The sequence below is a fragment of the Macaca fascicularis genome, chromosome 20 (assembly GCF_037993035.2).
Source record: "Macaca fascicularis isolate 582-1 chromosome 20, T2T-MFA8v1.1".
Lineage (NCBI taxonomy): Eukaryota > Metazoa > Chordata > Mammalia > Primates > Cercopithecidae > Macaca > Macaca fascicularis.
In genome coordinates this window covers 4,761,152-4,788,269 of record NC_088394.1, presented here as the reverse complement: position 1 = coordinate 4,788,269, position 27,118 = coordinate 4,761,152, and the positions used below count along the sequence as shown (strand labels likewise).

Sequence of the window (27,118 nt, the reverse complement as noted above, 5' to 3'; positions counted from 1 at the left end):
GGTTTCACCGTGTTAGCCAGGATGGTCTCGATCTCCTGATCTCGTGATCCGCCCGTCTCGGCCTCCCAAAGTGCTGGGATTACAGGCTTGAGCCACCGCGCCTGGCCCGGTTGCATTTTTTAACTCTGGCAAAGTGAAATGGCAGAGTTGGTCCAGTGTTGCCTGGGACAGGTCTGAGAAATTGGTGTAAAGATGCCTTCACTGCTACATCATATTCCAGTTCATGTTTCCATTTTGGTGCATACATGTTACAGCCGTGGTTGATCCTGTATATAAATTGGGATGTGGGTTTTTGTTGGAGAAAAAAAATGCACAAAAGTTCAGGACCTAAGTAAGAGTAAAAGATTTCCATTGACCAGCTGCGGTGGCTCACACCTGTAATCCCAGCACTTTGGGAGGCCAAAGTGGGCGGATCACTTGAGCCTAGGAGTTCGAGACCAGCCTGGCCAATACAGTGAGACCCCATCTCAAAAAAAAAAAAAAGAAGAAAGAAAGAAATAGCTAGGCATAGTGGCACACGTCTGTAGTCCCAGCTACTCAGGAGGCTGAGGCTATAGGAGGTGGAGGCTGTAGGGAGCCATGGTTGCACCACTGCTCTCCAGCCTGGGCAACAGAGCAAGACCCTATCTCTAAAGGAAAAATAAACCATGAAGGGTTTCTTGGGGCCAGTTGGCATCTGAAAATATCTAAGTCTTTTGGTTCTCAGCTATGACCTGGTTACGCTCTAGGATGTCTTTACATGTGTCCAGGACTCTTGGCAAATTCTCAGAACACTTGACTTAAAAAGATAAGCCATGTAGTATTTTGACAAGTAGAGGGGGAGGTGAAATGATGAGATGGGGCCATACTTATAAAATCATTCGGGACCGTTGATGAAGTAGTCCCTGGGTTTCTAATGAATGAATTTTAAAGCACTGACCAAATATGTACCCAGTGTAAGAAGCCAGAGTCGATCAGTGTCGTAGACACGTTGCCTCTTGATGGAATATTTCCGTGCCACACCCTTCACAACCTGAAGCTGGAGCTTCAGCCCTTCAAGAAGGGTCCCTACAACCGGGTGCAGTGGCTCGTACCTGTAATCTTTGGCAGGCCAAGGTGGGCAGATCACTTGAGGTCAGGAGTTCTAGACCAGTCTGGCCGACATGGAGAAACCCCATCTCTACTAAAAATATATAAATTAGCCAGGCATGGTGGTGCACACCTGTAATCCCCGCTGCTCAGGAGGCTGAGGCAGGAGAATTGCTTGAACCCAGGAGGTGGAGGATGCAGTGAACCGAGATCGCACCGTTGCACTCCAGCCTGGGCAACAGAGTGAGACTCCATCTCAATTAAAGAAAAAAAGAAGGGACCCTGCTTTGTTCATGATTTTATTCTCAGTGCCTGGCATACACCAGGCCTGAAATAAATGTTATTTAAATGTTAAATTACATTGTCCCTCCTTCCGATACATTTGCCATCTGGTTAAATTCCAGTGAAGACAAAGGATGGATTTGTTTAAATAAAGTTTGCTTCTTTTTCAAAAATTCCTTGGGCTCTTCCCGGAAAAGCTGCTCCTTTGCCATCTTCTCAGCAGATTCCCGGGGCAGGATCCACCCGCCTGTTCACAGCTCCTTCCGGTGCGGCGTGGGTCCAGGTGTTAGTTCAGCCTCCAAGGAGAATTGTAAAGATATATGTCAAGTGTCCTTTTGACCACCTTTTTTTTTGTTTCTGTAGAGGGGATTTTGTGAGAGAATAATATGCATGTGGACCTCAGCTTAACAAAAGCTGAATGTTCCTGGGGTGAGTGTTTGAATCCAACAGGAAATAGATGCTCAACGGCTCTGAGTCAGGGGAGGTTTTAATGGCCTGTTGGTGCATGGTAGGGTCTCGTTTTTCGGGGTAGTTTTGCAATCTCTGACACAGGTAAGATGGTCAGTGCCGAAGGCTGCCATGACGTCTACACTGACCGTTGTGAAGGTACTCACCGGACTGGTGTTTACAGAGAGAAATAAACCCAAGCAGGGTCTAGGGTCAACCAATCTGCTTTGCTGCCTTCACAGGGAGGTCCTGGGACCCTTTTATGGAGGAAGTTTTTAATGCTTATTTTAACCCTGAAGGTAAAACATGAAACACGCAGCCGTTACTCCAAGAAAACGTAATGTGGGTAACAAGTGTCTCGGGGGCCCACGGTCTCCCTGAGGCCGCATCTCTCCAGAGAGATCGTGGACGTCCGTCGTAAACTATGACCTGTTCACATTTTCACTTTACTCTCAACTTTCCAGGAGTGAGTCGTCCCCAGAGAGCAAGACGGAGCTGCGTTTCAACAGACGGTGCTTTCAATCTGTGCTGACTGTAACTTTTATCCATCATAGGTTTGAAGACTTACCTGATATCGGGTCAGAGAGCCAAGGAGTCTCGCTGCAGCTGTGCAGAGGCCTTGCTTTCTGGCTTTGAGATCATTGACGGCTCACAGGTGTCCTCAGGCCCTAGGGGACAGGGGACAGCGTCATCAGGGAATGTCAGTGACTTGGCGCAGACTGTCAAAACCTTTGATAACCTTAAGGTTAGTTTTTTTTTTTTTTTTCCTACTTCTAAAACTTTCTATTAATTCTGCAGTAGAGCACGTGAAATAATAAACAGCCTCCAGGTCTGAGGCAGACAACGTGGAATAACCTTCTATGTGGTTTTCACGATTTTAATATTTAGTCTAAAGTTAGTAGCATTTTGTATTTTTAATATCCTTGCTTTTTGACATACTACGCACCTCCATTTCCTTTCCATTGCATAAGGATGCTTCTCATTTGAATTATTAGTTATTTTCTCCTCCTGGGACCTGTGGTGTTTTGGGATTTCTAGAAGCTAGTGATAAATGACAGTAAAGGTGGCTCTCCTTGGCACCTTGGGTGGAGAGCTAGTTGATAATCTGATTTCAGAGACCACTTTCTCAAATACTTCTACATCTCTTGAAATCCACTATTTTATGATTATTTGAAATGATGTTGGTGTGGGTAAATCCTAGGACACAGCTCACTGAGAGGACAGGCTGCCGAGAACATTGTAGTATTTCATTATTGGAACCGGGATTTCCTGGTAGCCGCCTAGAAGTGCCTGTTTCTGGACTGACCTGTCATCATAAATTACCAAGGAACTGGCGCGGTCGACCTTGGGTGTGTGAAATCATTTCAGTTTATGAGCTGTTCCTCCGCTTTCACGTTTGATTTAGTTTCCCCACTGGTACCTTCTGTTTATTTTTATAGTTTACACATCTCTTATCTCCATTCTTAAAATGAGAGAGAGAGAGAATCACAACAGCTCCCCTGCGCTGCTTTGTGTTGTCAGATAACACAGTGGGGTATGCGTGAGGATGGCGGCCAGTGGTTACGGCTTCACCCAGTGTGTCCCTGCCTCTCCACGTTCATTCACAGGCTTGAAAGCTGCTGTTGGTGTTTACGATGAACAGCCTTTGTCATGTGGCAGTCAGCTGGGGTATCCAGATTATTTACTGGGTCAGGATACATAGTGCCTGTCGCCCAGTTACCTGTAACGATGACACCCGGGTTCTGTCAATCCCGCTCGTGTATCATGTTGGTTGGGTGCTTTGTTAGTGTAACGCAGGGCTTCTCACCTTGGCACCGCTGGCATTTTGGACCAGGTAGTCCTGTGTGGTGGGGCTGTCCTGTGCCGTGTCAGATGGCTGGCAGCATCCCTAGCCTCCACCTGCCAGATGCCAGCATACCCACCCGTACCCTACTCCCCAACTGTGCCAACCAATAATGTCTCCGGACATGGCCCAGTGTCCCCTGGGGGTGCAGAGTCATCCCTGAGTGAAAACCACCGGGACAGTGGTGTTGGACCCTCTCTTCCCCGTATTCTTGGCACACGCGTAAAGCTCATGTATCTGAGATTCCCTGGATGCCTGCAAACTTTAGAGACAGCCGTCTCGCCTGGGCTGACGTTTTGCAGGAGTCAGAAAATGGAGCTCTGGGCTCCTAGACAGCGGACCCGGGCAGGGAGGGGCTGGCGTGGGGAGGAGTCGGGAATGGTTTTGCTATTTGGGGAAAAATGGTTTCCTCCAGCCTGCACACTGAGCTCTATTGAAGTAGTGAAAGACAGCCCAAGCCAAAAATAAATAATTTGTTGTGTTTGCCATTTTAGCGTCCACATATGTGTGTTTCTGTCCATTAGGGGATGCGGTTGCAGAGTTCCCCATATCACACGCTCACAGGTTTAGTGACCACGAGTTTAGCCATGGCGATGCAACACTGCTTTGTACTCATCTATATATTTGTTTTGATCGGAATGAGCAAAAACCATTTAGCATATCTCCTTGGCATGTGGAGATTTTCCAAATATCGTTGAACGTTTCTGAGAATCCTGTAATCTATCTCAGGTTGACAGAAGGCCAGGCAGGGTGGCTCACGCCTGTAATCCTGGCACTTTGGGTGGCCGAGGTGGGAGGAATGGCTGAGGCTAGGATATTGAGAACAGCTTGGTCATCGTAGCAAGATATCATCTCTACAAAAAAATTTTTTTAAATTAACTGGGCTTGGTGGCATGTGCCTGCCATCCCACCTACTCGGGAGGCTGAGCCAAGAGGATCACTTGAGCCCAGGAATTTAAGGCTGCAGGGAGTAGTGATTGTACTGCTGCACTCTAGCCTGGGCCACAGAGTGAGACCTTGCCCTGTCTCAAAAAAAAGGAGGAGGGGTGTCACTCACTGGTAAAGTAAATTCGGGAACCTCCGGATATTCAACACAGAAAGGGTTTCTTTACTGCAGGACTTCTCAGAGCCTTCGCTACGCTAGTAGATAGTATCTAGGCCTTCGGAGGAGGACGCGGTGTATGCCGCACTCTCAGGCCTCTTTGAGCACAGTTGTTTTCTTCAAGCTGCACCTTGCAGGGCTCATGTGGTCTCACCTTTTGGGGAAATGCTCATGTAGTGAAAGGAGTTTCATGCCAAGGACCAATACATTAGAGAAAAGGTGTTCAGGAAGCGTTCCCTGAAGGAACACGCGTAGATTTTCGCCTGTGTCCTGTTCCTGCTGCCGCTCACTTGCGATACGCATGGCTTCGCTTTCCCTCTGAACTCCTGGCTGCGTTCACTGTTCAGCTCCACCACGCTTTCCTGTGCCTTCCCAGCCAATAACGCTGTTCCCTCGTCTCCAAATTCTCAGTCCCTTCAGTCTGTCCCATTTGGCTGTAACATACACGATCTTAAATCTTTGTTTCCTATGCGCCTTCCTGTGAGCTCTTTGCATTCAGAGACTGTGTGTTAAATAACTTAAATATTTCCCAAGTGTCGAGCATGGTGCCTGGCATGTAGTAATTAACAGTTTCTTTTTGGCTTAAGTTTTTAATTCTTTAATTAAACACACAGAGCGATGCAGCTCTGCAGAGCCAGGCGAAGGACTGAAGTCAGAAGCCCAAGCAGAACTGTGTAGAACCAGGGCAGCCCCCATGAATGTGTGTCCTGTGTGACCTTAAGTCATCTCCCAGGTCATAGCTGGAAAATTCTTACCTAATGTGACATAAGCTGTGTACTGTAACGACCTACCAGGAAATGGTAGTGATGTCAAAAGCCAGAACTTTGGTCCTGAAGTCATAGCTCCAAGGGAACCCTTTCTACACCCAACTGTCGGCTTCTTTTTGTTTGTTTGTTTAAGAGATGGGGTCTCGCTCTGTTGCCCAGGCTAAAGTACCAGTGGCATGATCTTAGCTCACTGCAGCTCAGACTCCTGGACTCAAGTGATCCTCCCAAGTCAACCTCCTGAGTAGCTAGGGCCACAGGCATGTGCCACCATGCCTAGCTAATTTTTAAATTTATTTTGCTATATTGCCCGGGATGGTTGCAAACTCCGGGGGTCATACCATCTTCCTGCATTGGCCTTTTAAAATGCTGGGATTACAGGCATGAACCACTGTGCCTAGCCTTGGGTTCTTTTTTTTTTTTTTTTTTGAGACGGAGTCTCGCTCTGTCACCTAGGCTGGAGTGCAATGGCGCAATCTCTGCTCACTGCAAGCTCTGCCTCCCGGGTTCACGCCATTCTCCCGCCTCAACCTCCGGAGTAGCTGGGACTACAGGCGCCTGCCACCACGCCCGGCTAATTTTTTGTATTTTTAGTAGAGACAGGGTTTCACCGTGTTAGCCAGGATGGTCTCAATCTCCTGACCTTGTGATCCGCCTGCCTCCCAAAGTGCTGGGATTACAGGCGTGAGCCACTGCGCCTGGCCCCTTGGATTCTTGAAGTGACCAACAGTGAGGGATCCTCACCCGAAGGGCCCTGATATTGCATAATGTGGGGGGACAGATGCTGCCCAAGTGAAGGAAGGAGGGGTCAAGAAGGAAACCAAGGAGTGAGCATTAGAGGTGAGGACGCTACTGTCAGCGTTACAGAGGGGAGGCGGAGCATGGCGGGAAGGGCCGCAATTTGAAACAAGACCCTTCTCAAAGCCTTGGCTTTGCCACTGTGAAGAAATTGCAGCCAGGTGCCGTGGCTCACGCCTGTAGTCCTAGCCACTCAGATGGCTGAGGCGGGAGGATCGCTTGAGCCCGGGAGTTTGAGGCTGCAGTAAGCTATATGATGGTGCCACCACACTCCAACTGGGGTGACAGAACCAGATGCTGTCTCAAAAAAAAAAGAAAGGGAAAAGAAAAAAAGGAAGAGAAAACACACACTTAATTCCTCTAAGCAAGAGTTTTCCTCGTCAGTGCAGTGGTGATGAGGAAGGGACCTCTCGGGCTTGCTGGGAAATTAGCTGGAGTGGCGCCTGCAGACGCTAGGGCTGAGGAGAAGCCCTGCTCGCACTGGACACTCCTTCACTCCACATAGAGCAGGGACAGTGACCATAGACAGAGCCATGGAGGGCTGGGAGAGGCCGAGAGATGGTCCTGGCTTGCCTGCAAGAGGTCACTGACTCACTGGGGAAGGTCCCATCTTCTCCGCGGTTCCGACTCGAGGGAGATTCTCAGTGATTGTGGCTGACCATTGCTGTGGGTTGGATGCTCTCGGCCATAACCAAGTCACTGGTATGACACGGGAGCATGTGTGCCTTGGCCTGTTGAATGTGACGTCAGCACTCCAGCGGGCGTTTGCTTTCCATTTTCTCATGAACCCTGTGGGTGGTGAGTGGATCTAGATGCCATATGTCAATAAAAACAGCTTTTCCAACATCTTCATGAAGAAAAAGAAAACCCAGCTGGGCTCCGTGGCTCATGCCTGTAATCCCAGCAGTTTGGGAGGCCGAGGCAGACAGATCACCTGAGGTCAGGAATTCAAGACCAGCCTGGCCAACATGGTAAAACCCCATCTCTACTAAAAATACAAAAATTAGCCAGGTGTGGTGACATATGCCTGTAGTCCTAGCTACTCAGGAGGCTGAGGCAGGAGGATCCCTTGAACCTAGGAGGTGAAGGTTGCAGTGAGCCGAGACCATGCCACTGCACTTCAGCCTGGGCAATAGAGTGAGACTCCGTCTTGAGAAGAAAAGAAAACCCAAAATTGAATTACTTTTATCACATTAGTTCTGATCAGTGAACCATTCGAGCTGTGAAAGCATCTTGGTTCATCTCTGAAAGGCCTCCCCGGGAGTGCACCTGCGTGGCTGGTCTTCCTGAGTTTACCTTCATCTATTATTCAGAACCCCAGGCTGCTTGGCCACTGGGTGTTTCTACATGGACCAGTCAGTAACAAAGCTAATGATGTATATTTACCCATATGGGGATGATTCAGGGAGGACCTGTCTTGCTTTCAAAAGCTTTCTCCTTCCCCTTTGAGGCCACTCACCTCAGGAACCATCCTTTTGTGACAGTGAATTTTGAAAATGATCCTCAATAAATGATCACTTCTTTCATCTACTTGTTTTCTGTGTGTCAAGTCATTATGAATAGGCTCAGCCAGCCTGATTTGAGGAAGGAAGGGGCTTTTCATTCATTACAGAAATTGAAAAAATGATTTTATAGACACATACATATATAAATATATACAGCTTAGAAATTAAATAGGTATTTATTATAAGCGGTAGTCTGAATTGATAGTGGTGATGCTTGCACATCCCTGTGAATATGCTAAAAACCCTGGAGTTGTATACTTTAAATGGGTGCATTATATGCTGTACGAATTACATCTTAATAAAGCTGTTGTAAAACCAAAGGGTAGTCTGTGTCAGGTGAGGTGGTCACGCCTGTAATCCCAGCACTTTGGGAGGCCAAGGTAGACGGATCACCTGAGGTCAGGAGTTTGAGACCAGCCTGGCCAACGTGGTGAAACCCCATGTCTACTAAAAATAAAAAAATTAGCCAGGCGTGGTGGCGTGCACCTGTAATCCCAGCTACTTGGGAGACTGAGGCAGCAGAATCTCTTGAACCTGGAGACGGAGGTTGCAGTGATCTGAGATCATATCACTGCTCTCTAGCCTGGGCGACAGAGTGAGATTCCATCTCAAAAAACAAAACAATTGAAAAAAAAAAACCCATCTCTACAAAAACTGTAAAAATTAGCCAGGCATGTTGGTATCCACCTGTAGTCCTAGCTACCTGGGAGGCTGAGGTGGGAGGATCTCTTGAGCCTGGGAGGCAGAGGCTGCAATGAGCCAAGAGCGCACCATTGCACTCTAGCCTGGGCACTAGAATGAGACCTCGTCTCAAAAAAGAAAGGTGGGGTGGGGGAGGAATAGGAACTTCACAGTGGACAAACCAGGCAGACGCCACCTTCACCAAATGATCCAGGTGAGCCTCCCTGCTAGGACGACACATGGCCATCCTGTACCCCAGTGTGGTGTCCTGAGAAGGGCATGTCACCTCTGCGGCATTCTTTCCGCAAACCCCAAACCTCAGTCTGCTCTGAGAAAGCACCAGGCAGGTCCAGATCCGGACATTTGACAAAATACCTGGCCGGGACTTCAGACACAGCAGGGCCAGGAGACACAGGGAAAGATAGGGGAACCCCCATATGCTGGGGGTGAGCAGGAGGCGTGAGGACTAAATGCAACACGGGACCTAGAGGAGACCCCGAACAGCAAAGGGACATCAGGGAAACCGGGGACATCCTGCAGATGTAAATAAAGCCTGCAGCTTAGCTAACAGTATCGCTCCAGCGTGAGTTGCTTCGGTCTTGATAACCGTACTGCGGGTCTGTACGAAGGATATACGCAGACTCCTTGAACTGTCTTTCCCACTCTCTGCAAGTCTAAAATTATTTCCAAGTAAGAAATTATATATGTGTGTAGAGAGAGGGATGGAAATGTATGTGCGGAATCACTGAACTGGCATCGCCCGAGAGTGAAATATTGCACTTCCATGAAGTTTCCCCAAATGCCAAATATTTTCTTATTTTGACTTCATGGAGGACTGTTTCCACAGCTGGTAACAGTCTTCCTGCCTGACGGTCTGCTGAGTATATTTTCATCTATTTTTGACTCGGGTCGTCATCACCAGCCTGGTTATTGAGCCTAGTGGTCCTTTAGGGCTCCGCCCCGTGTGGTTCTGAGATCGTGTGTGTGAGTTTTACACGTGTGTGTTCGTGTGGTGCGTTGTCTGGTATTCTCAGGCCATCTGCTGTCTGTTCTTACCGCTTTGGGGATGTAAAAAAATTTCTTTTTCTGTGATAATTACTGCTTATCTTTTCTTCTAATATTCTACTTCTATCTTACCCCAATGTTTCGTTAGCAGAAATGCTCTATTTTGAAGTACGTATGCCTGTACCTAACCTGTTAGCTTAAACAGCAATGCCAGGGACATAGAGTGTGCCCGGTGGCTCTGCCGCACTGATGGGCTGCCCCGTTCACCTGGAGATTTCCGGGGCCGGGAGCTCTGCTGCCTGGGCTCACCACCCGCTTTATGCGGTTCCAGCCGTACCATGTGGTTCTGGGCCGGTGCCTGCTCTGTCTCAATGTCCTCATCTGTAAAATGGAACCGATCTTAGTACCTGCATCGTGGGTGCTTACGAGGGCTAAGTAGATACAAGGAGTTTCAAAGAACACCTCAGGAAACTGTATTTGTGGTTATTGTGGGTGCAATGCCATGACTATTCCTGTTCGCCATGTTCAACATCATTTTGAGTTTGGGAGCAAAGGATGTTTCTGATAACATGACATCTTGCAAAACAGTCCTGTTGAGAAGACGAAGCAGGCAAAGCCAGGGCTCTTCTAGTGGTGTATCCTCCTCATTTCTGAGAAAAGAGGTTTCCCCACTCCCTCCCTTGACAGTTTTGAAAAGGGACAGCTGTTGGCTGAGAAATGATTTATCTTGTGATGAGAAATAACCTTGAAGAAAAAACGGTTTTATAGCTTCGTGCCATATATTTTGACCGGAATGTAGGGTGCACGTCCTGAAATGTGTTAAAAACAAATGCAAATGTGCCCAAGTGTGTTAGAGAAATGGCTACACTCTTCCCTCCAAAGCCCACGTCCACATGGGGGAAGGAGCAAAGATAATCCGGGAAAATGCAGAGTTTGCTCTTGGGCGTTCTCCAGGGAATCTCAGGTTACCCAGGCAACAGCCAGCAAACTCCTTGGCCCGCCAAGCGCGCTGCTGGGAGGACCTTAGAAGTCTTGAGACTTCCCTTGGTGCCCAAGGGCCCAGGGTGCTGCTCGAAAGAACCAAGAGGACAGGCATAGCTGCTCAGGTCACTCTGGGGGAACAAGGCCCAGGAGAGCAAGGTGCCAGGATTATTGCTGGGTCCTCCTTGTGCCAGGAAAGGGGGCCAGAGCCGTACAACGGTGGTCCGGGTCCAGGGCCCTGGGGTCTGTGGCCGTCCGCAGAGCGATCATTGCTGCCTCGCAGTGTGGCTGCAGAGGACAAGATCGCACAGTCGAGACTGCAGATACCGCGTGAATAGGGGCGCGACTGGTTCCTGGGTAGGACCTTGGCACATAGACATTCCTAAGTCATGGTAGCTGCTGTCGTTATGACGCTGCTTTTTCTCTAACGTGCCTGCCCGTGTGGCTCCCTGTGAGCCAGCCGCTAGGGTTGTCTCCCCAGGCAGTGAGGTGCTTCCATGCCTGGAGCTTCCTGGAGTCAGAAATACCCTTCCCAGGGAGGGCTCAGCAGGGGTGGAGAGGCCTGCAGCTGTGCAGGGGGAGACGATGTTTAGCCAGCTGGGAAACGTTTCACAGAGGCATCCGTGTTTGGCAAAAAAACAGTTCGTGAAATGTCTTAATCCAGATTAAAATGAAGCTAGCGAATTGCTCAAGGAAAATTGCTGTGGGGGGTGGGAGGTAGGAGGTTGGGGGAGGGAAACAAACCCACCCACCGTTGCATGGTAGGACCCTCCTGGTACAGAAGGGACCTCTAACTACTGCTCAGAAGGGAATGTTGAGATGTGAGAATCTCTCCATTGGGTAGATGGATGTCTGTCTCTTTTTTCTTCCTTTTTTTTTTTTTTTTTTTTTTTTTTTTGAGACGGAGTTTTGCTCTTGTTGCCCAGGCTGGAGTGCAGCGGCGTGATCTCGGCTCACGGCAACCTCTACCTCCCGGGTTCAAGCGATTCCCCTGCCTCAGCTTCCCCAGTAGCTAAAACTACAGGCGCACACCACCACGCCTCGCTAATTTTTTATATTTTAGTAGAGACGGGGTTTCACTATGTTAACCAGGATGGTCTCAATCTCCTGACCTCATGATCCACCCACCTTGGCCTTCCAGAGTGCTGGGATTACAGGTGTGAGACACCACCCTCGGCCTCTTTTTTTTTTTTTTTTTTAAAGAGACAGGGTCTTGCTCTGTGACCCAGTTTGCAGTGGAGTGGCACAACCATAGCTCACTGCAGCCTCTCCCTCCTGGGCTCAAGCGACCCTCCCACCTCAGCCTCCTGAGTAGCTGGGACTATAGGCACACACCACTATGCCTAGCTAATTTTTAAAATTTTTAAATAGCTTTTGTAGAGATGGGGTATTGCTACATTGCCCAGGTTGATCTCAAACTCCTGGGCTCAAGCAAGCCATCACACCCAGCTCTAAGATTTCTTTTGTTTCATTTGTTTTAAAGATTTTATCTAGAAAATTTATCCCCCAAAAGGAAAGTAGCTGAGGAAGAAACAGAACAACAGAAATCCACTTTTTTTTTTGAGCTGGAGTCTTGCTCTGTTGCCCAGGCTGGAGTGCAATGGCACGATCTGGGCTCACTGCAACCTCCGCCTCCTGGGTCCAAGTGACTCTCCTGCCTCAGTCTCCCCAGTAGCTGGGATTACAGGCATGTGCCACCACGCCCAGCTAATTTTTGTATTTTTAGTAGAGACAGGGTTTTGCCATGTCGACCAGGCTGGTCTTGAACTCCTGACCTCAGGTGATCCACCCGCTTCAGCCTCCCAAAGGGCTAGGATTACAGGAATGAGCCACCACGCCCAGCCAAAATCCGAATTTTCAAAGTGCAGTAAAATGATGGCTGCTGGGTCCGGGTGACACAGGTCCGTGGGGCCACGCCACACAGCGTGGCCTGGAGTCTGCACCTGGCTCTCCCCCCACCTCCCATACCCCCACTTCCTGGACAAACCTGTTGGGAATGGAATAGGCAGTGAGCACCATCCCAGCCCTCAGGAGGCCGGAGCCTGGGTGTCTACAGCTGGCCAAGTGACCCACGCAGCCTTTTCCTTCTGCAAGCACAACCTCTTCTGCCGTTTGTGGGCAGCTCTGCAGGACCTCACTTCTGTATCAGAACTTCTTATCACCGCTGGGTGCAGGCCTCGGCCTCTGTTCAAGGGGATTGTAAGCAAAGCACTGAGTTCCCCACCTGTAGAGACCACTGCCCCAGGCTCCCCAGAGAGCAACCTCATCCCATTGGGCACTCCCGGGCTCCACCGGCCTTCCGGCCCCTCCAAGGGAAGTCCTTGCAGAGGGCATGGAGCCCCCGCTGTCCTCAGTGTGCCCTCTGGTGCCAAGTTGGTTTGACTGTCACGGTGGCATATTCATGGCTTTAAATGCATAGAAAATCTCATAAAGCCAGGAAAGCCAGTGTGCTGTAGGGGGCACTGAAGAAGCAGGTGGCCTCGTCTTAAAGCACAGCAGGGTTGGCCGGGCACGGTGGCTAATACCTGTAATCCCAGCACTTTGGGAGGCTGAGGCAGGCAGAGCACTTGAGGCCAGGAGTTCGAGACCAGCCTGACCAATGTGGTGAAACCCCATCTGTACTGAAAATACAAAAATTAGCCAGGCGTGTTGGTGGGTGCCTGTAATCCCAGCTACTCAGGAGGCTGAGGCAGCAGAACTGCTTGAACCCGAGAGGTGGAGGTTGTAGTGAGCCGAGATCGCCCCGCTGCACTCCAGCCTGGGTGATAGAGGGAGACTCAGTCTCAAAAAAAAAGAGAGAAACGCACAGCAGATGAACTTGAGGCAAGAAAAATACCTGAAACAGACTGATGCCAGGAGATTCCTGTGACTAAATGGCTACAGAAGAATGATACCAATGGCTGTTCTGTCTGTAATCAAGGACACTGAATTACCAGATGAACTCTTTATGACGAGACAGCATAGTTAACAGAAGTTTTCATATTCACTGCCAGCGTTTACCAAGCACTCACTTACACTTCAGGCTTTGGCTGAGCCAAGTGGGGCAAATGCTTTCACACCTCTGGCTTCCTTTCCTGGTCTACCAGTTAGCCCCTGAAATGGCTGTTGTGCCCCATCAAGCACCAAGCACCAAGCACCAAGCACCAAGCACCCCACCTTAGCCACACCAGAGAGTTCTCTCAGGCATCTGTTATGCATGGTATCAGGCATGCCTACTTTATTTTTCTCTTGGTATTAGATTTTTTTTTCATTTAATAAGATCAGTGGTCTCATTGGCAAGTATGTATATATATATACACACACACATATACACACACATATATACACACACACATATACACACACATATACACACACACACATATACACACATACACCCACACACATATATATACACCTACACAAATATACACACACATCACACATACACCCACACACATATATATGCACCCACACATATATATACACACATATATACACACACTCACATATATACACACACATACACACACACATATATTTTTATATATATATATTTTGAGACTGGGTTTGCTCTGTCACCCACGCTGGAGTGCAGTGGCACAGTCACAGTTCACTGCAGCCTTGACTTCCTGGGCTCAAGCAATCCTCCTGCCTCAGCCTCCCAAGTAACTAGGGCCACAGGCACTTGCCATCACGCTCAGCTAATTTGTTTTATTTTTGATAGAGACAAGGTCTCCCTATGTTGCCCAGGCTGGTCTTGAACTCCTGTCCTCAAGCGATCCTCCCGCCTCGACCTCCCAAAGTTCTGGGATTACAGGTGTGAGCCAGCACGCCAGCAAAATGTTTGGAAGTTTAACTCTGCCAGTCAATACCAAGAGATGCTTTCAGATAGACTCACTGTATGTTATTGACAACTAGAACATTTGACCTCTGTTGATGATGTCAGTTTTTAAAGAGCTATAAGCAAATGTTATGTGGATGCCATTATTTGTTCAGATATGTTAGTTAATGATTTCGCTAGCTGTTTTGGCATGTATATTTTCATTTTTTGAATTCATACAAATGTTCAAATTTAGCTTGTGTGTTACATCAGATTCCCAAACTATACAACCCTGTAGAATCTTTGTTTCTTTTATTTAATATAGTACAGGCCTGCAGTTTAACTTAAAATACAACCTGGGTCATATCTTTGCCCTTAGGTAGTGACACTTATTTTAAATTTCCAAAATAATATCTGGCCTCCCATAATTTATTTCAATGTTTTACAGTTCTTACTGCAAGGAAATTGCTTTTGAGTCCTAAAAAAAAAAAATCTTTCTTGCCACAGTTGTCTTCTTCATTGGAAGCTGTTAGTTGCTTTCTTAGACAGTTCCTAGGTTACTGGGTCACATTAATAATAATAATGAGTTTATTAAGGGTATACTGTATGCCAGGAACTGTGCTAGGCTATATATATACTTATTTAATTATTATTATTATTTTTAAGACAGGGTTTTTGTCTCTTGCCCCAGGCTGGAGTGCAGTGGCGCCATCAAAGCTCACTGCAGCCTTGACCTCCCAGGCTCAAACAGCTCTCCCATCTCAGCCCCACAAGTAACTGGGACTACAGGCACACGCCACCAGGCCAGGCTCATTTTTATACTTTTTGTTGAGGCAGGGTTTTGCCATGTTGCCCAGGCTGGCCTCAAATTCCTGCACTCAAGCCATCCTCCCACTCCAGCCTCCCAAAGTGCTGGGATTACAGATGTGAGCCACCACACCCGGCCAATTTAATTTAATTTAATTTAATTCTTAGCAACATACCTTCACTCTTGTTTTATACATGAGGGAACTGAGGTAAAGTGATTTGAACAGAGTCTCCTAGCTAGTAAGTACTTGACTAGGGTTTGAATCCTAGTTTGTGAGAAATAAAGGCTTTGTTCTTTTTAGTGTACCTGTATTAAATCTTGCCTTCTCTTTTCTAGGTCCATTAATTCCTATAAACTTTTAATTACTCCTAGATCTGGAAATCATGTACCTCTGATTATTCAGCCCATCTTATGAGACTAGCTCACCATCACACGGAGCTTAAGAACCTTGGATTTGTGTCCTAGCATAGTTGGTGACCACTTTATTTACTTAATAACAGCTTTGTTGAGATATAATTCACATACTATAACATGGATCTTTTTGGCTAGGCGTGGTGGCTCGTGCCTGTAATCCCAGCACTTTGGGAGGCCAAGATGGGTGGATCACCTGAGGTCAGGAGCTCAAGACCAGCCTGGCCAACATGGCAAAACCGCATTTCTACTAAAAACACAAAAAAATTAGCCAGGTGTGGTGGCGGGTGCCTGTAATCCCAACTACTTGGGAGGCTGAGGCAGGAGAATCACTTGAACCCAGGAGGCGGAGGTTGCAGTGAGCCAAGATCGTGCCACTGTACTCCAGCCTGGGCAACAAGAGTGAAACTCCATCTCAAAAAAAGTTAAAAAATAAATCTTTTTAAAGTGTACAGTTCAGTGGTTTTTAGTATATTTAGCAAAAGGTTGTACAACCATCACCATGGTCAATTTTAGAACATTTTTATCATCCCAAAGAGAAACCCTGTTGAAATACCACAAACCAGGTGGCTTTTAAACAACAGAAATATATTTCTCACAGTTCTGGAGGCTGGGAAGTCCGAGATCAAGGTCCCAGAAGATTCAGTGTCCAGTGAGGACCCGTTCCTGTTTCCCAGATGGTGCCTTCTCCCAGGGCGGGAGGGACGAGGGATTTCTCTGGGGCCTCTTTTATGAGGGCACTAATCCCATTTTGAAGGCTTGTCCCCCATGACCTAATTACCTCCCAAGGCTTTGCCCCTCCAATGCCATCCCCTTGGGAATTAGGATTTCAGCATCTGACTTTTGAGGAGACACAAACATTTGAACCGTAGCAAACCCCACACCCCTTAGCAGCCACTCCCCCTTCCTGCTCCCATCCTGCCTGGTCACCATGAATCTGCCTTCTCCCTCTAAGGATTTACCTTTTCTGAATATTTCACGTAGACGGGATCACGTAATATGTGTGCTGTGTCTGGCCTCCCTCACCGTGCTGCGGCAGGCGTCAGTGTTGCCATCTTTTTCGTGGCTAACAGCCTATCGTTCGAATAGACCACAGTTTGTTGATCCATTGTCCGGTCAGTGAACATTCCCGGTTCCACGTTTCGGGTCACGCTGCGTTCGTGCACGGGTTTCTGTGTGTTTCCATTGTCACAGGTGGCTTTCAGCTCTTCCCCGAGTGGTTCTGTGCGCCTTCCCCTTGCTCACCACCATGCTGCGTGACGGCAGATTGCAACAGCGGGGCCTGCCTGAATTCAGGGGGGCAGTCGTGGTTTCTGGGTGTGTCCCCACAGTCTATGTTTTTCCTCTAGACCTGCCCTTCATGCGGAATCACATTTGCTCCCAAATCTGAAGCCGGCGCCGAGGGAGGAGCACCTCAAAACGGCTGCCAAGACGAGCATAAAAACAGCACCAAGGTAACAAGCTCATGGCTGTTGTTCCTGTCAGTTCCTCTCCTGGCGCATCCACCCAAGGTGACATTCCTGTCTTGTCGGCTTCTTAGTTCTGAGAGTAACTCCTCTTGGGTAACACCACTCCGCACCCACGGGTCCTCTGGGTGTTGAAGAGACCGGCAGGGAGCTCGAGGGAGGGTCCGCAGGAACCCACGTGGAATCCAGCGCTCAGGGGCGGAGCTGGGCGGGACTCCTTTAAAGGCCAATAAGGGTTTAAAACGCGTGGATTCGAGTGTTTCGGGGGAAATTTGTGGCACTGGAAGCTGGACTCAATTTATGATAGGATATAGACGGGCGGAGACAAGAGGGGGTCTTCACAGCGAGAAAGGCTGGGTGAAGAGAGAGGGTGGGAGTTAGGGCAGGCGGCAGGAAGGCTGCCAGGAAAACCAGACTTGGACACCAGGGCCAGGACTGAGCCCACCCATGAGAGCCTGTCGGGGGCTCATGCAGGGGGCTCCCCTGGGGCGCAGGCTCTCATCCTCCATCTGCCAAAGGATTGTGGGTACACATCACCCCGTGTCTTCCCACAGCCACGGTGGACACCCCGAACACAAACTCCTATTTCCATCCACCTTCCCTGTGCCCTGACAGCCCTGGACCCCTTGTCATACTTCTCCCAGCCCACCAACCCATGCACCCTGTCCCCGGAACCCTGGTGCTGGCCTAAGCAGACTCTGGGGGCCTGGGCTCCTCACTTTCCTCCCTTCCCCTCCACCTCTTCATCAACTCTTCCCATGTCTCACTTTCCTGGCGGCCTGAACACCCAGCATTACCACTGGGCGCTGTTGGGTAACAGGGAAGAGCAGACGGGTAGTCAGGGCTGGGATTGGAGCAGGTCTGCAGGCACAGGGCAGCGGGGGGCCCTTGCAGGGCAGAAGGTCCCACGCCCAGTGCAGTGGGGCCCCGCAGCAGAGGTCAGGGTGGGACCGGCGTGCGTGCCCAGTGCCCAGTGCCACTTCACTTCCCGTGTCTGCGTCCTGTTTGTCTCGAGGCAGGCTTCTGGAGGACCTAATCCCAAAACTCAGAACGGGCTTCTGAGCCCTCCCCAAGAGGAGAAGCTCACCAACAGTCAGACCTCTCTGTGTGAGATCTTGCAGGAGAAGGGAAGGTGGGCAGGGGTGAGCCTGGACCAGTCGGCTCTCCTTCCGCTGAGGTTCAAGAACATCCGGGAGAAAACGGACGCCCACTTTGTGGACGTTATCAAAGAAGACAGGTACGATTGGGGCCATCTGGGAAAAAGCAAAGGTTGCGGGCAGAAGCCTCTCTGCCTTTTTCTTTTCTTTCTTATTTTTTTTTTTTTTTTAAGACGGAGTCTCACTCTGTCGCTCATGCTGGAGTGCAGTGGCGCGATCTTAGCTCACTGAAGCCTCCACCTCCCAGGTTCAAGTGATTCTCCTGCCTCAGCCTCCCGAGTAGCTGGGATTACTGGCACCCACCACCACGCCTGGCTAATTTTTGTATTTTTAGTATAGAGATGGAATTTCACCCGTGGGCCAGGCTGGTCTCCAACTCCTGACCTAGGTGATTCACCTACCCCAGCCTCCCAGAGAGCTGGGATTACAGGCGTGAGCCACCACACCTGGCTTTTTTTTTTTTTTTTTTTAAAGACTAGGTCTTGCTGTGTTGCCCAGGCTGTAGTGCAGTGGCTCAATCTCAGTTCACTGCAACCTCTGCCTCCCGAGTTGAAGTGATTCTCCTGCATCAGCCTCTCAGGTAGCTGGGACTACAGGTGCACACAACCATGCCTAGCTAATTTTTGTGTTTTTAGTAGAGGTGGATTTTTTTTTTTTTTTTTTTTTTTTTTTTTTTTGAGACAGAGTCTCGCTATGTCGCCCAGGGTGGAGTGCAGTGGGTGGATTTTTAACATGTTGGCCAGGCAGGTCTCGAACTCTTGGCCTCAGGTGATCTGCCCGCCTTGGCCTCCCAAAGTGCTGGGATTACAGGTGTGAACCTGTGCCCAGCCTAATGTTTACATTTTGAAATACACAGGCCCAGTCCTTTTATCAAATATTCCTGAGGTTGGGTTGGTTAGATTCAGGCTGTCCCTCTGGCCAGGCAGAGACTGCAGAAGGGATGCCGTGTCCTTCTCAGGGTGTCCTTTCCAGGGACACGCGGTGCCTGTGTGTTCCTCATTAGTGATACTAATTTTGATTAATTAGGCAAGGTGGTGCCAGGTTCTCCGATCTAGGGTTATTATCTTCCTCTTATGACTAATAAGCAATCTGTGGGAAGATACTTGAAGATCTTGTAAATATTTCATTCCCCATCAGAATTCCCTAGATTTAGCATTCACGGATGATTCTTGCCTCAGTCTTCACTATGATGCCTCAAAGGGTGATTTTCAGCCGGGCGTGGTGGCTCACGCCTGTAATCCCAGCATTTTGGGAGGCCGAGGCAGGTAGATCACCTGAAGTCAGGAGTTCAAGACCAGCCTGGCCAATATGGTGAAACCCCCGTCTCAACTGCAAATACAAAAATTAGCTGGGCATGGTGGCAGGTGCCTGTAATCCCAGCTACTTGGGAGACTGAGGTAGGAGAATCGCTGGAACCTGGGAGGCAGAGGCTGCAGTGAGCCAAGATCCCCCCACTGTGCTCCAGCCTGGACAACAGAGCGAGACTCTGTCTCAAAAAATAAATAATAAATAAATAAATGGAGCAGCACAGCTTATCGCAGGGTCACTTCTGCCACTTGTCTGCTAAAATGTGGCCTTGTGTACATCCTCTGCAGCTGTGTGGTGGCTCTTCTCAGTCCACAGTCCCTGAGTCGGGAGGAGAGAGGGTCAATGTCCTGGGACAGAATTATTTCTCTTCTGAGTCTGAGGATGTAGGAAGTTACTGGATACGTGTCACAGAAAGGAGAGTGTCCGCTGCGCTGCAAGGAGAGGAAGGGGCACACGTGATGAGCTCTACTTTGTGTTGGGTGCACGTGAGGCACTGGACGTATTTCACCTGATTTACTTCATTTTTTCTTTCTCTTTTTTTGAGATGTAGTCTTGCTGTGTTGCCCAGGCTGGAGTGCAGTGGCGCCGTTTCGACTCACTGCACCCTCCGTCTCTCAGGTTCAAGCGATTCTCCTGCCTCAGCCGCCCGAGTAGCTGGAATTACAGGCACCTGCCACCATGCCCGGCTAATTTTTGTGTTTTTAGTAGAAATGGGGTTTCACCACATTGGTGAGGCTGGTCTCGAGCTCCTGACCTCAGATGATCCGCCCGCCTCGGCCTCACAAAGGGCTGGGGATTACAAGGATGCGCCCACACGCCCAGCCTCATCTAATTTACTTCTGATAGTCACTGTATGAGGGAGAGAGGCTAACACAGCTATATTTGCTTTCTGAAATCATGTTAATATTTCCTTAGTTTCTAGTAATTTTCTGCCCTATAGAAAGGATATTACTATTTGCTGGCAATTCATAAATGAACGAAAGAGTCATGGAAAACGGGTTTGATTTCCCTGCTATTAAAATCACTGAGCTTTATCATTTTGCAGGTTTCACATGCAATCTGCATATGTGACAATAGCACCAAAATTACGCTAACTATAAACACAATTTTGTGATAACAACCTGTTAGCTTTTACGGTGGCAATTACTGTCAGTGCTCTGAATGACAGGACCGCCGGTTCTGAATTATGGTTTCATGTGAAGCCTCCAAATCCGCGTAAGTACTCTCAGCACAGTGATCTGCGTGTTCTTCACCAAAGACTGTTTCACAGAACAGAAAAGCTGCCCTCATCTCCGAATCCTGGACATGAGGAATGTGTTTTCAAAAACAAGCCTCAGCGGCTCATGCCTGTCACCCCAGCACTTTGGGAGGCCAAGACAGGGAGATCTCTTAAGCCCAGGAGTTCGAGACCAGCCTGACCAACCTGGTGAAACCCTGCGTCGACTAAAAAATACAAAAATTAGCCGGGCGTGGTGGCAGGCGCCTGTAATCCCAGCTACTCGGGAGCCTGAGGCAGGAGAATCGCTTGAAGCTGAGAGGCAGAGGTCGCAGGGAACCGAGATTGCCGTGCCACTGCACTCCAGCCTGGGCAACGGAGTGAGACCCTGCCTCAAAAAAACCCCCAAAAAACCAAGGTTCCGATGATGTGTGTCATAATCATGGTGGATGGTCATTCCTTAATGGAGGCGGACCACAAAATATGATTATGCTTAGAGGCACAGAGGACTTCCCAGAGATCTGTTTGAACAAGGGGCAGCTGAGCGGCGTCTGGTCTGCGGACGCTTTGAGACGCAGCTGTTGTAGTGACCTAATGAGCAGCGTTTTGGTCGCTAATTGTGATCTGAAAACGTCGGTACGGTGATGGTGCTGGGCATTGATCGACTGCATTTGTTGTGTCTTCCAGCCTGATGAAAGATTATTTTTTTAAGCCGCCCATTAACCAGTTCAGCCTGAACTTCCTGGATCAGGAGCTGGAGCGATCCTACAGGACCAGCTATCAAGAAGAGGTGTGCTCGTTTCTCCTTGTGCTTTTACTGAGGAATGTGTCTGCTGTTCTCACGGGGGCATTCACTGTTAGTTTTGTGCTTTAGCAAGGGATGGGAACGTGAAGGCTAACATTCATTTCCCACACTCTGTAAATCCTGAGTGGCAACTGTACGTGAAATGTCTCTGCAAAGGAGGAAAAAAACCTTTCTTTAGCCCTTTGTCTTAAAGCGCAGCCTCGCCATTAGTAGACCCTTTCCTCTGCGGTGGCGTCTCCAGGACCCTGTGGCTATCCCCAGTCTTGGAAGGGACCGCCCCCACCTCTCCTGAAAGGGAGCCCCCCACACCTGCCCTGGAAGGGATCCCCTAACCTGCCCTGGAAAGGGGGCCCCCACCTGCCCTAGAAGGGGCCCCCCCACCTGCCCTGGAAAGGGGATCCCCACCTACCCTGGAAGGGCACCCCCGCCTGCCCTGGAAAGGGGGTCCCCCCAACCTGTCCTGGAGTCTTGGGTGAGGCTCTTTTCTACCTGTTGCCCTCCCTGCTTTCTTTCCCTGAGAAGGACCCAGGAGACCTTCACTTCTCTCTCTAACTCCGGCTCCACGTTTCCTCCGCCGCCCCCACCACCTTAACCCCTTGTCCTTGACCTCTCAGCCCATCGCCCAATCCCACTTCCTCCAAGAAGCTCTCCCTGACCCCAGACTGGATTGTACTTCCCTTCATACACTTCCTTCTCCGTGTGTGCTCCATTTTGGAATCTTGCGTGGTTCTGGGTTCGTGTTCCTCCCTCCCTAGATGCTCAGCTCTGTGAGGTAGGACCCCAGTCCCTCTCCTCCAGCCTCTCTCACAGCCTCCAGCACAGTCCCAGCGCTCACGGTGCTCTGTAGGGACTTGCTGGAAGGAATAATATAAGAATCTGGAGCCTGGTTTGAATCCTGGCAGCTTCCTGACTGCATTCTCTCCTCTGGCCCCAAACCTAACCTCTGAGTGTTCCCAACTCAAGAGTGGGTGCCCTCCCCACCCAGAGCAAAAGGGATTTCTCACTCTAATTCCCTTGGTTCCTCCAGCAGGTCTTCATTAAACTCTGTGATGTCCTGGCCTGGGCTCTAGAAAGACCCTGGTGAGCCCGGTAGAGCCAGTTTATGCCTCGTGGGGTGGGAGGTGCCCCCTTCCGTCAGCCTCCAAGGGACAGTGAATATCCGTTAATGTCCCAGACACAGCTCCCGGAGTGGACTTGCAAGTTGGCTGGTTGGTGGCCTGTAAGGCACAATATCATCTCATTTAATCCTCATGGCAATGCTGTAGGGAAGCTGATGATTATCCTCATTTTACCAAAGAGAAAGCTGAGGCTGAGAAAGGCTGAACAGGTGGCCATGGTCCCATAGCCGGGGTTGGACACGAGCGATCTGGCTGCCAAGCCAGGCGTCTGGGCCGCTTCTCGCCCTGCACTGGTGAGCCTCCCAGACAGCAGACACCTCTGCCATCCCTTCCTAAAGGCACCAAATGTACGCTCAGCCTCTGCTCTGCCAGGGACTGTTCTTGGTGCTGGGGAAGGGGGAAAGTTGTGGCCTGATAGGGAACAGGAATTAGAAACAACATCCGAAGCTGGAGGTCTGCGAATGCCCTCCCAGCGCACGGCGAGGCACCAAGCCCAGGCTGGGGGCTCCAAGAGGGGGTGCTCCTGAGCTTGCCTCGGTGGGGAGACTAGGAATTAATGGAATATAGGAATGAGGGAACATTCTGGAGAGCGGGGCAAGCACCCACAAACGTTAGAGATACCAAAGAGCCCTGTGCGTCCAGGGAGTTGCAGGTGCGTCCAGGGCGGGAGTGGCAGGAGGTGGCAGGGGCTAGTTTATGGCTCCCACACCGTGGACTTTATGGCAAAGGCCACGGGGAGCTGTTGAAGGATCTGGAACAGGTTGTGTTTTAAGATCACACAGCTCACACCTGTAATCCCAATTACTCAGGGAGCTGAGGCGGGAGGATCACTTGAGGCCAGGAGGCAGACCAGCCTGAGCAATACAGTGAGACCCTGTCTCTTCCAACAAAAGGAAAAAAAACATGGCCGGGTGCGGTGGCTCACGCCTGTAATCCCAGCCCTTTGGGAGGCTGAGGTGGGCGGATTGCCTGAGGTCAGGAGTTTGAGACCAGCCTGGCCAACATGGTGAAACCCCGTCTCTACTGAAAACACAAAACTTAGCTGGATATGGTGGTGGGTGCCTGTGATCCCAGCTACTTGGGAAACTGAGACAGAATCACTTGAACCCGGGAGGCGGAGGTTGCGGTGAGCCGAGACCACACCATTGCACTGTTGCACTCCAGCCTGGGCAAGAATAGCGAAACTCTGTCTCAAAAAAAAAAAAAAAAAGAAAGAAAGAAAAAAGAAAAGCATGTATCAGCTGAGTTTTGGAGGGTGATAAGAGTGTGGACAGGACAGGAGGCCACATGACAGGTGGGAGGCTGTTACCGAAACTCAGGGCGGGCGGCCACAGGGTCCCGGTGGGTAGGAAAGGACAGACACCGGGACAAGGGAGCCTCCCAGCTGGCCTGCGTGTGGGGACTCATCGTGCTGAGGGCTCCACATGGGTGCGTTCCTAGCCTAACATCCCACTGCCCACAAGGTGCGAGTACTGGTTTGTGCCTGGTTTTGGATAGAGACTGAGGCATGGCTGGGTGGGTATCACAGCTAGTCATGGCGGAGTGACTTGAGCCCTGGCAGCCCCGCCGTAGAGCCTGCGCTCTGAGGATGGTGGGACGGCCACACCCGGAGGCCCCGGGATGTGGGCAGTGAGCAGGGCAGAGCCACTGGCACTGTCCCTGGGTTTGGAGCCCACGGGGAGAGAGGGCGAAAGAGTGTCATGATGTGGGGGAGCATCATTCTCAGTGGGACTGGGACAGGCGACACTGCCAGGATGCACAGGGGTAGGGCAGGTGGGCCCGGGGAGCCTCTGGCATCAGGGCCGGAGGTGGCCCAGAGGGAAAGGCTGGGGCCGGGACAGGTGTCTCTGGGAAGCAGCAGGGCAGGCAGGAGAGACCACAAGGGAGGTAGAGGGAGGAGCGGGGCCTCTGCCAGCGTCCATGGATGGGGCAGTTCTACAGAGGACATGGTAGCCCCAAGAGAGAAAGGCCCTGCACGCGAGCCCTTGGCTTGGAAGGTGGGAGGTGTGGGCTCTTGGAAGGACAGCAGCCTGTGTGGAAACCTTCTGGCCTCACATGTGGGCAAGGCAGTGAGGTCTCGGGGGACATGCATGCACCCGGCCCTAACTAGGACCCCTGATGGGCACTAGATGGAGCCCCAGAGAAAGGGGACGTGCGTGTGCCTCTGCCAAGGCGGGTGGGCATGGGCAGTGTCACCCCTGAAATTCCCACACCTGGCCAGGTGAGGTGGCTCACACCTGTAATCCCAGCACTCTGGGAGGCCGAGGCAGGCAGATCATGAGGTCAAGAGATAGACACCAGGCCGGGCGCGGTGGCTCAAGCCTGTAATCCCAGCACTTTGGGAGGCCAAGATGGGCAGATCACGAGGTCAGGAGGTCGAGACCATCCTAGCTAATGCGGTGAAACCCCGTCTCTACTAAAAAATACAAAAAACTAGCCGGGCGAGGTGGCGGGCACCTGTAGTCCCAGCTACTAGGGAGGCTGAGGCAGGAGAATGGCGTGAACCCGGGAGGCGGAGCTTGCAGTGAGCTGAGATCCGGCCACTGCACTCCAGCCCGGGCAACAGAGCAAGACTCCGTCTCAAAAAAAAAAAAAAAAAAAAAAGAGATAGAGACCATTCTGGCCAACTTGGTGAAACTCCATCTCTACTAATAGTGCAAAAATTAGCCGGGCGTAGTATCGCGTGCCTGTAGTTCCAGCTACTCCAGAGGCTGAGGCAGAAGAATTGCTTGAATCCGGGAGGCGGAGGTTGCAGTGAGCCGAGATCGCGTCACTGCACTCCAGCCTGGCGACAGTGAGACTCTGTCCCCCCTGCCTCCGAAAAAAAAAAGAAATTCCCACACCTTCTGAAGGGATTCCAGGGTTGGGACCGGACTTGCCCTTCCGGGGCACATGGACACCTACAGAGCCTCTAGGTTCTTTGGAGGGAATTTGGAACCAAACCCCGCCCCCAGGTTGCCCTGGCGGGGTCCAGCCTGGCATCAGGGCTGACTGGCAGCCTTGCTCCCACCGTCCAGACTCCCCCTTCTCCCTTCCCGCCTAGTTCCTGGGTGTGGTCAGGACACCCGGAGCTGGTCTGTCCCGCGGAGCGCACACTGCACCCAGGGCTGCCATGAGACCTCTCCGCTCCCTGCGCCTCCAGCCCCTGCCCCCAGCCCCGAGCCTGGCTGGGATGCTGAGTGGACACCCATGGCCTCTTGGGTTGCCAGAAGGTTGCAAGGCCAAATGGAAAGGAGCTGAACTTTCTGCATCCCTCCCTTTCCCAACCACAGCCTCTGCCTTTGGGTCCTGCTCCTTCCTCTAGGTTAGGGGCACACTCAGGAGTCAACCGGTCCACGCCGAGTCCTGGCCTGGCTCCTCGTTCACTGTGTGCCCTCGGGGTAGCCCCTGGCCTTGGCCTCCCAATCTGTACACCCAGATGGGTGGTGTTTCCTGCCTGTGGGGTGTTGTGAGCATCAGTGGAGATCGCACCCCCTCAGAGCCCTGCAGGGCCTGGGCCTGGTGCACCTCTTGGACATGTCAGCATCATTATTTCTCCCCCTCAACTGCCGAACACTGGTGCAGGCCTCTCTAGTGTACTTGGCACACCTGCCTGTGTTTCCTATCCCTGTCCCTCCCACCTTCCGCTGTGAGCTGCCCAAGGGCATCATTTTGCGTGGGCCCCAGCCCCAAGCACAGAGCCAGGCCCCGTAGGTTCCCAGGTGACGATGTGCCGCTTAAATCCCCCTCAGCCAGTTCTGCCCTGAAGCCCCACTTTTGCACCTGCTGAACCTAGGGCTCCGCCAGGCGGCAGAGCTCCCTGCACATTGCTGTCGTGCAACTGCCTTACAGATGCAGAGGCCTCACCTGCGCCAGTCAGTCACTCATCTTTCAGCTAAATATGTAACGTGTCTGTGAGAATGTGCTGGGTCATAATCAGTTGCTCTGTGACCCTGGCAGGGTTTTTGTTTGTTTGTTTGTTTGTTTTTTGGAAACAGGGTATCATTCTGCAGTGGTGTGATCATAGTTCACTGCAGCTTCAAACTCCTGGGCTCAAGCGATCTTCCCACCTCAGCCCCCCAAGTACCTGGGACTACAGGCACGAACCACTAGGCCCGGCTAATTAGTTTATTTTTGGTAGACGGGGTCTCTCTCTGTTGCCCAGGCTGGAGTGCAGTGGCATGATTATAGCTCACTGCAGCCTCAAACTCCTGGGCTCACACAATCCTCCTGCCTCAGCCTCCCGAGTAGCTGGGACCACAGTCACGCGCTGCCATGCCTGGCTAATTTTAAACTTTTTTGTAGAGATGGGGTCTCACTGTGTTACTCAGGCTGGCGTTGAACTTCTGGGCTCCAACGACCCTCCTGCCTCAGCCTCCCAAAGTGTTTGGATTATAGGCGTGAACCCGTGCCCGGCCCCCTGGACAAGTTTAATTTCTCTGTGCCTTGGACTCCCCAGTGTTAAATGGGGTAGTAGAGGGAGACAGTCCTCCGAGAGCCTTCCCACCCCGTGCCTGGTCCAGAGCAGCAGTGCTCAGCATGTGTTGCCTGTTTCTCCATCCGAACTGTGCT

At 50.7% G+C, this 27,118-nt stretch overlaps 1 protein-coding gene across 2 annotated transcripts in view; it reads left to right on the top strand.

The window, feature by feature from the left end:
- The window catches only part of ADCY9 (adenylate cyclase 9), a 157,136-nt gene that overhangs the window by 109,718 nt on the left and 20,300 nt on the right, over positions 1-27,118 (top strand). The window contains exons 3-6 of one of the 2 annotated variants that reach the window (XM_045382369.2): positions 2,352-2,542; positions 16,847-16,951; positions 17,983-18,200; positions 21,332-21,434. In XM_045382369.2, the coding sequence (XP_045238304.2) occupies positions 2,352-2,542; positions 16,847-16,951; positions 17,983-18,200; positions 21,332-21,434 (617 nt within the window). Of the gene's footprint in view, positions 1-2,351; positions 2,543-16,846; positions 17,009-17,982; positions 18,201-21,331; positions 21,435-27,118 lie in introns of both variants that reach the window. The other variant, XM_045382368.2, reaches the window with a different exon arrangement.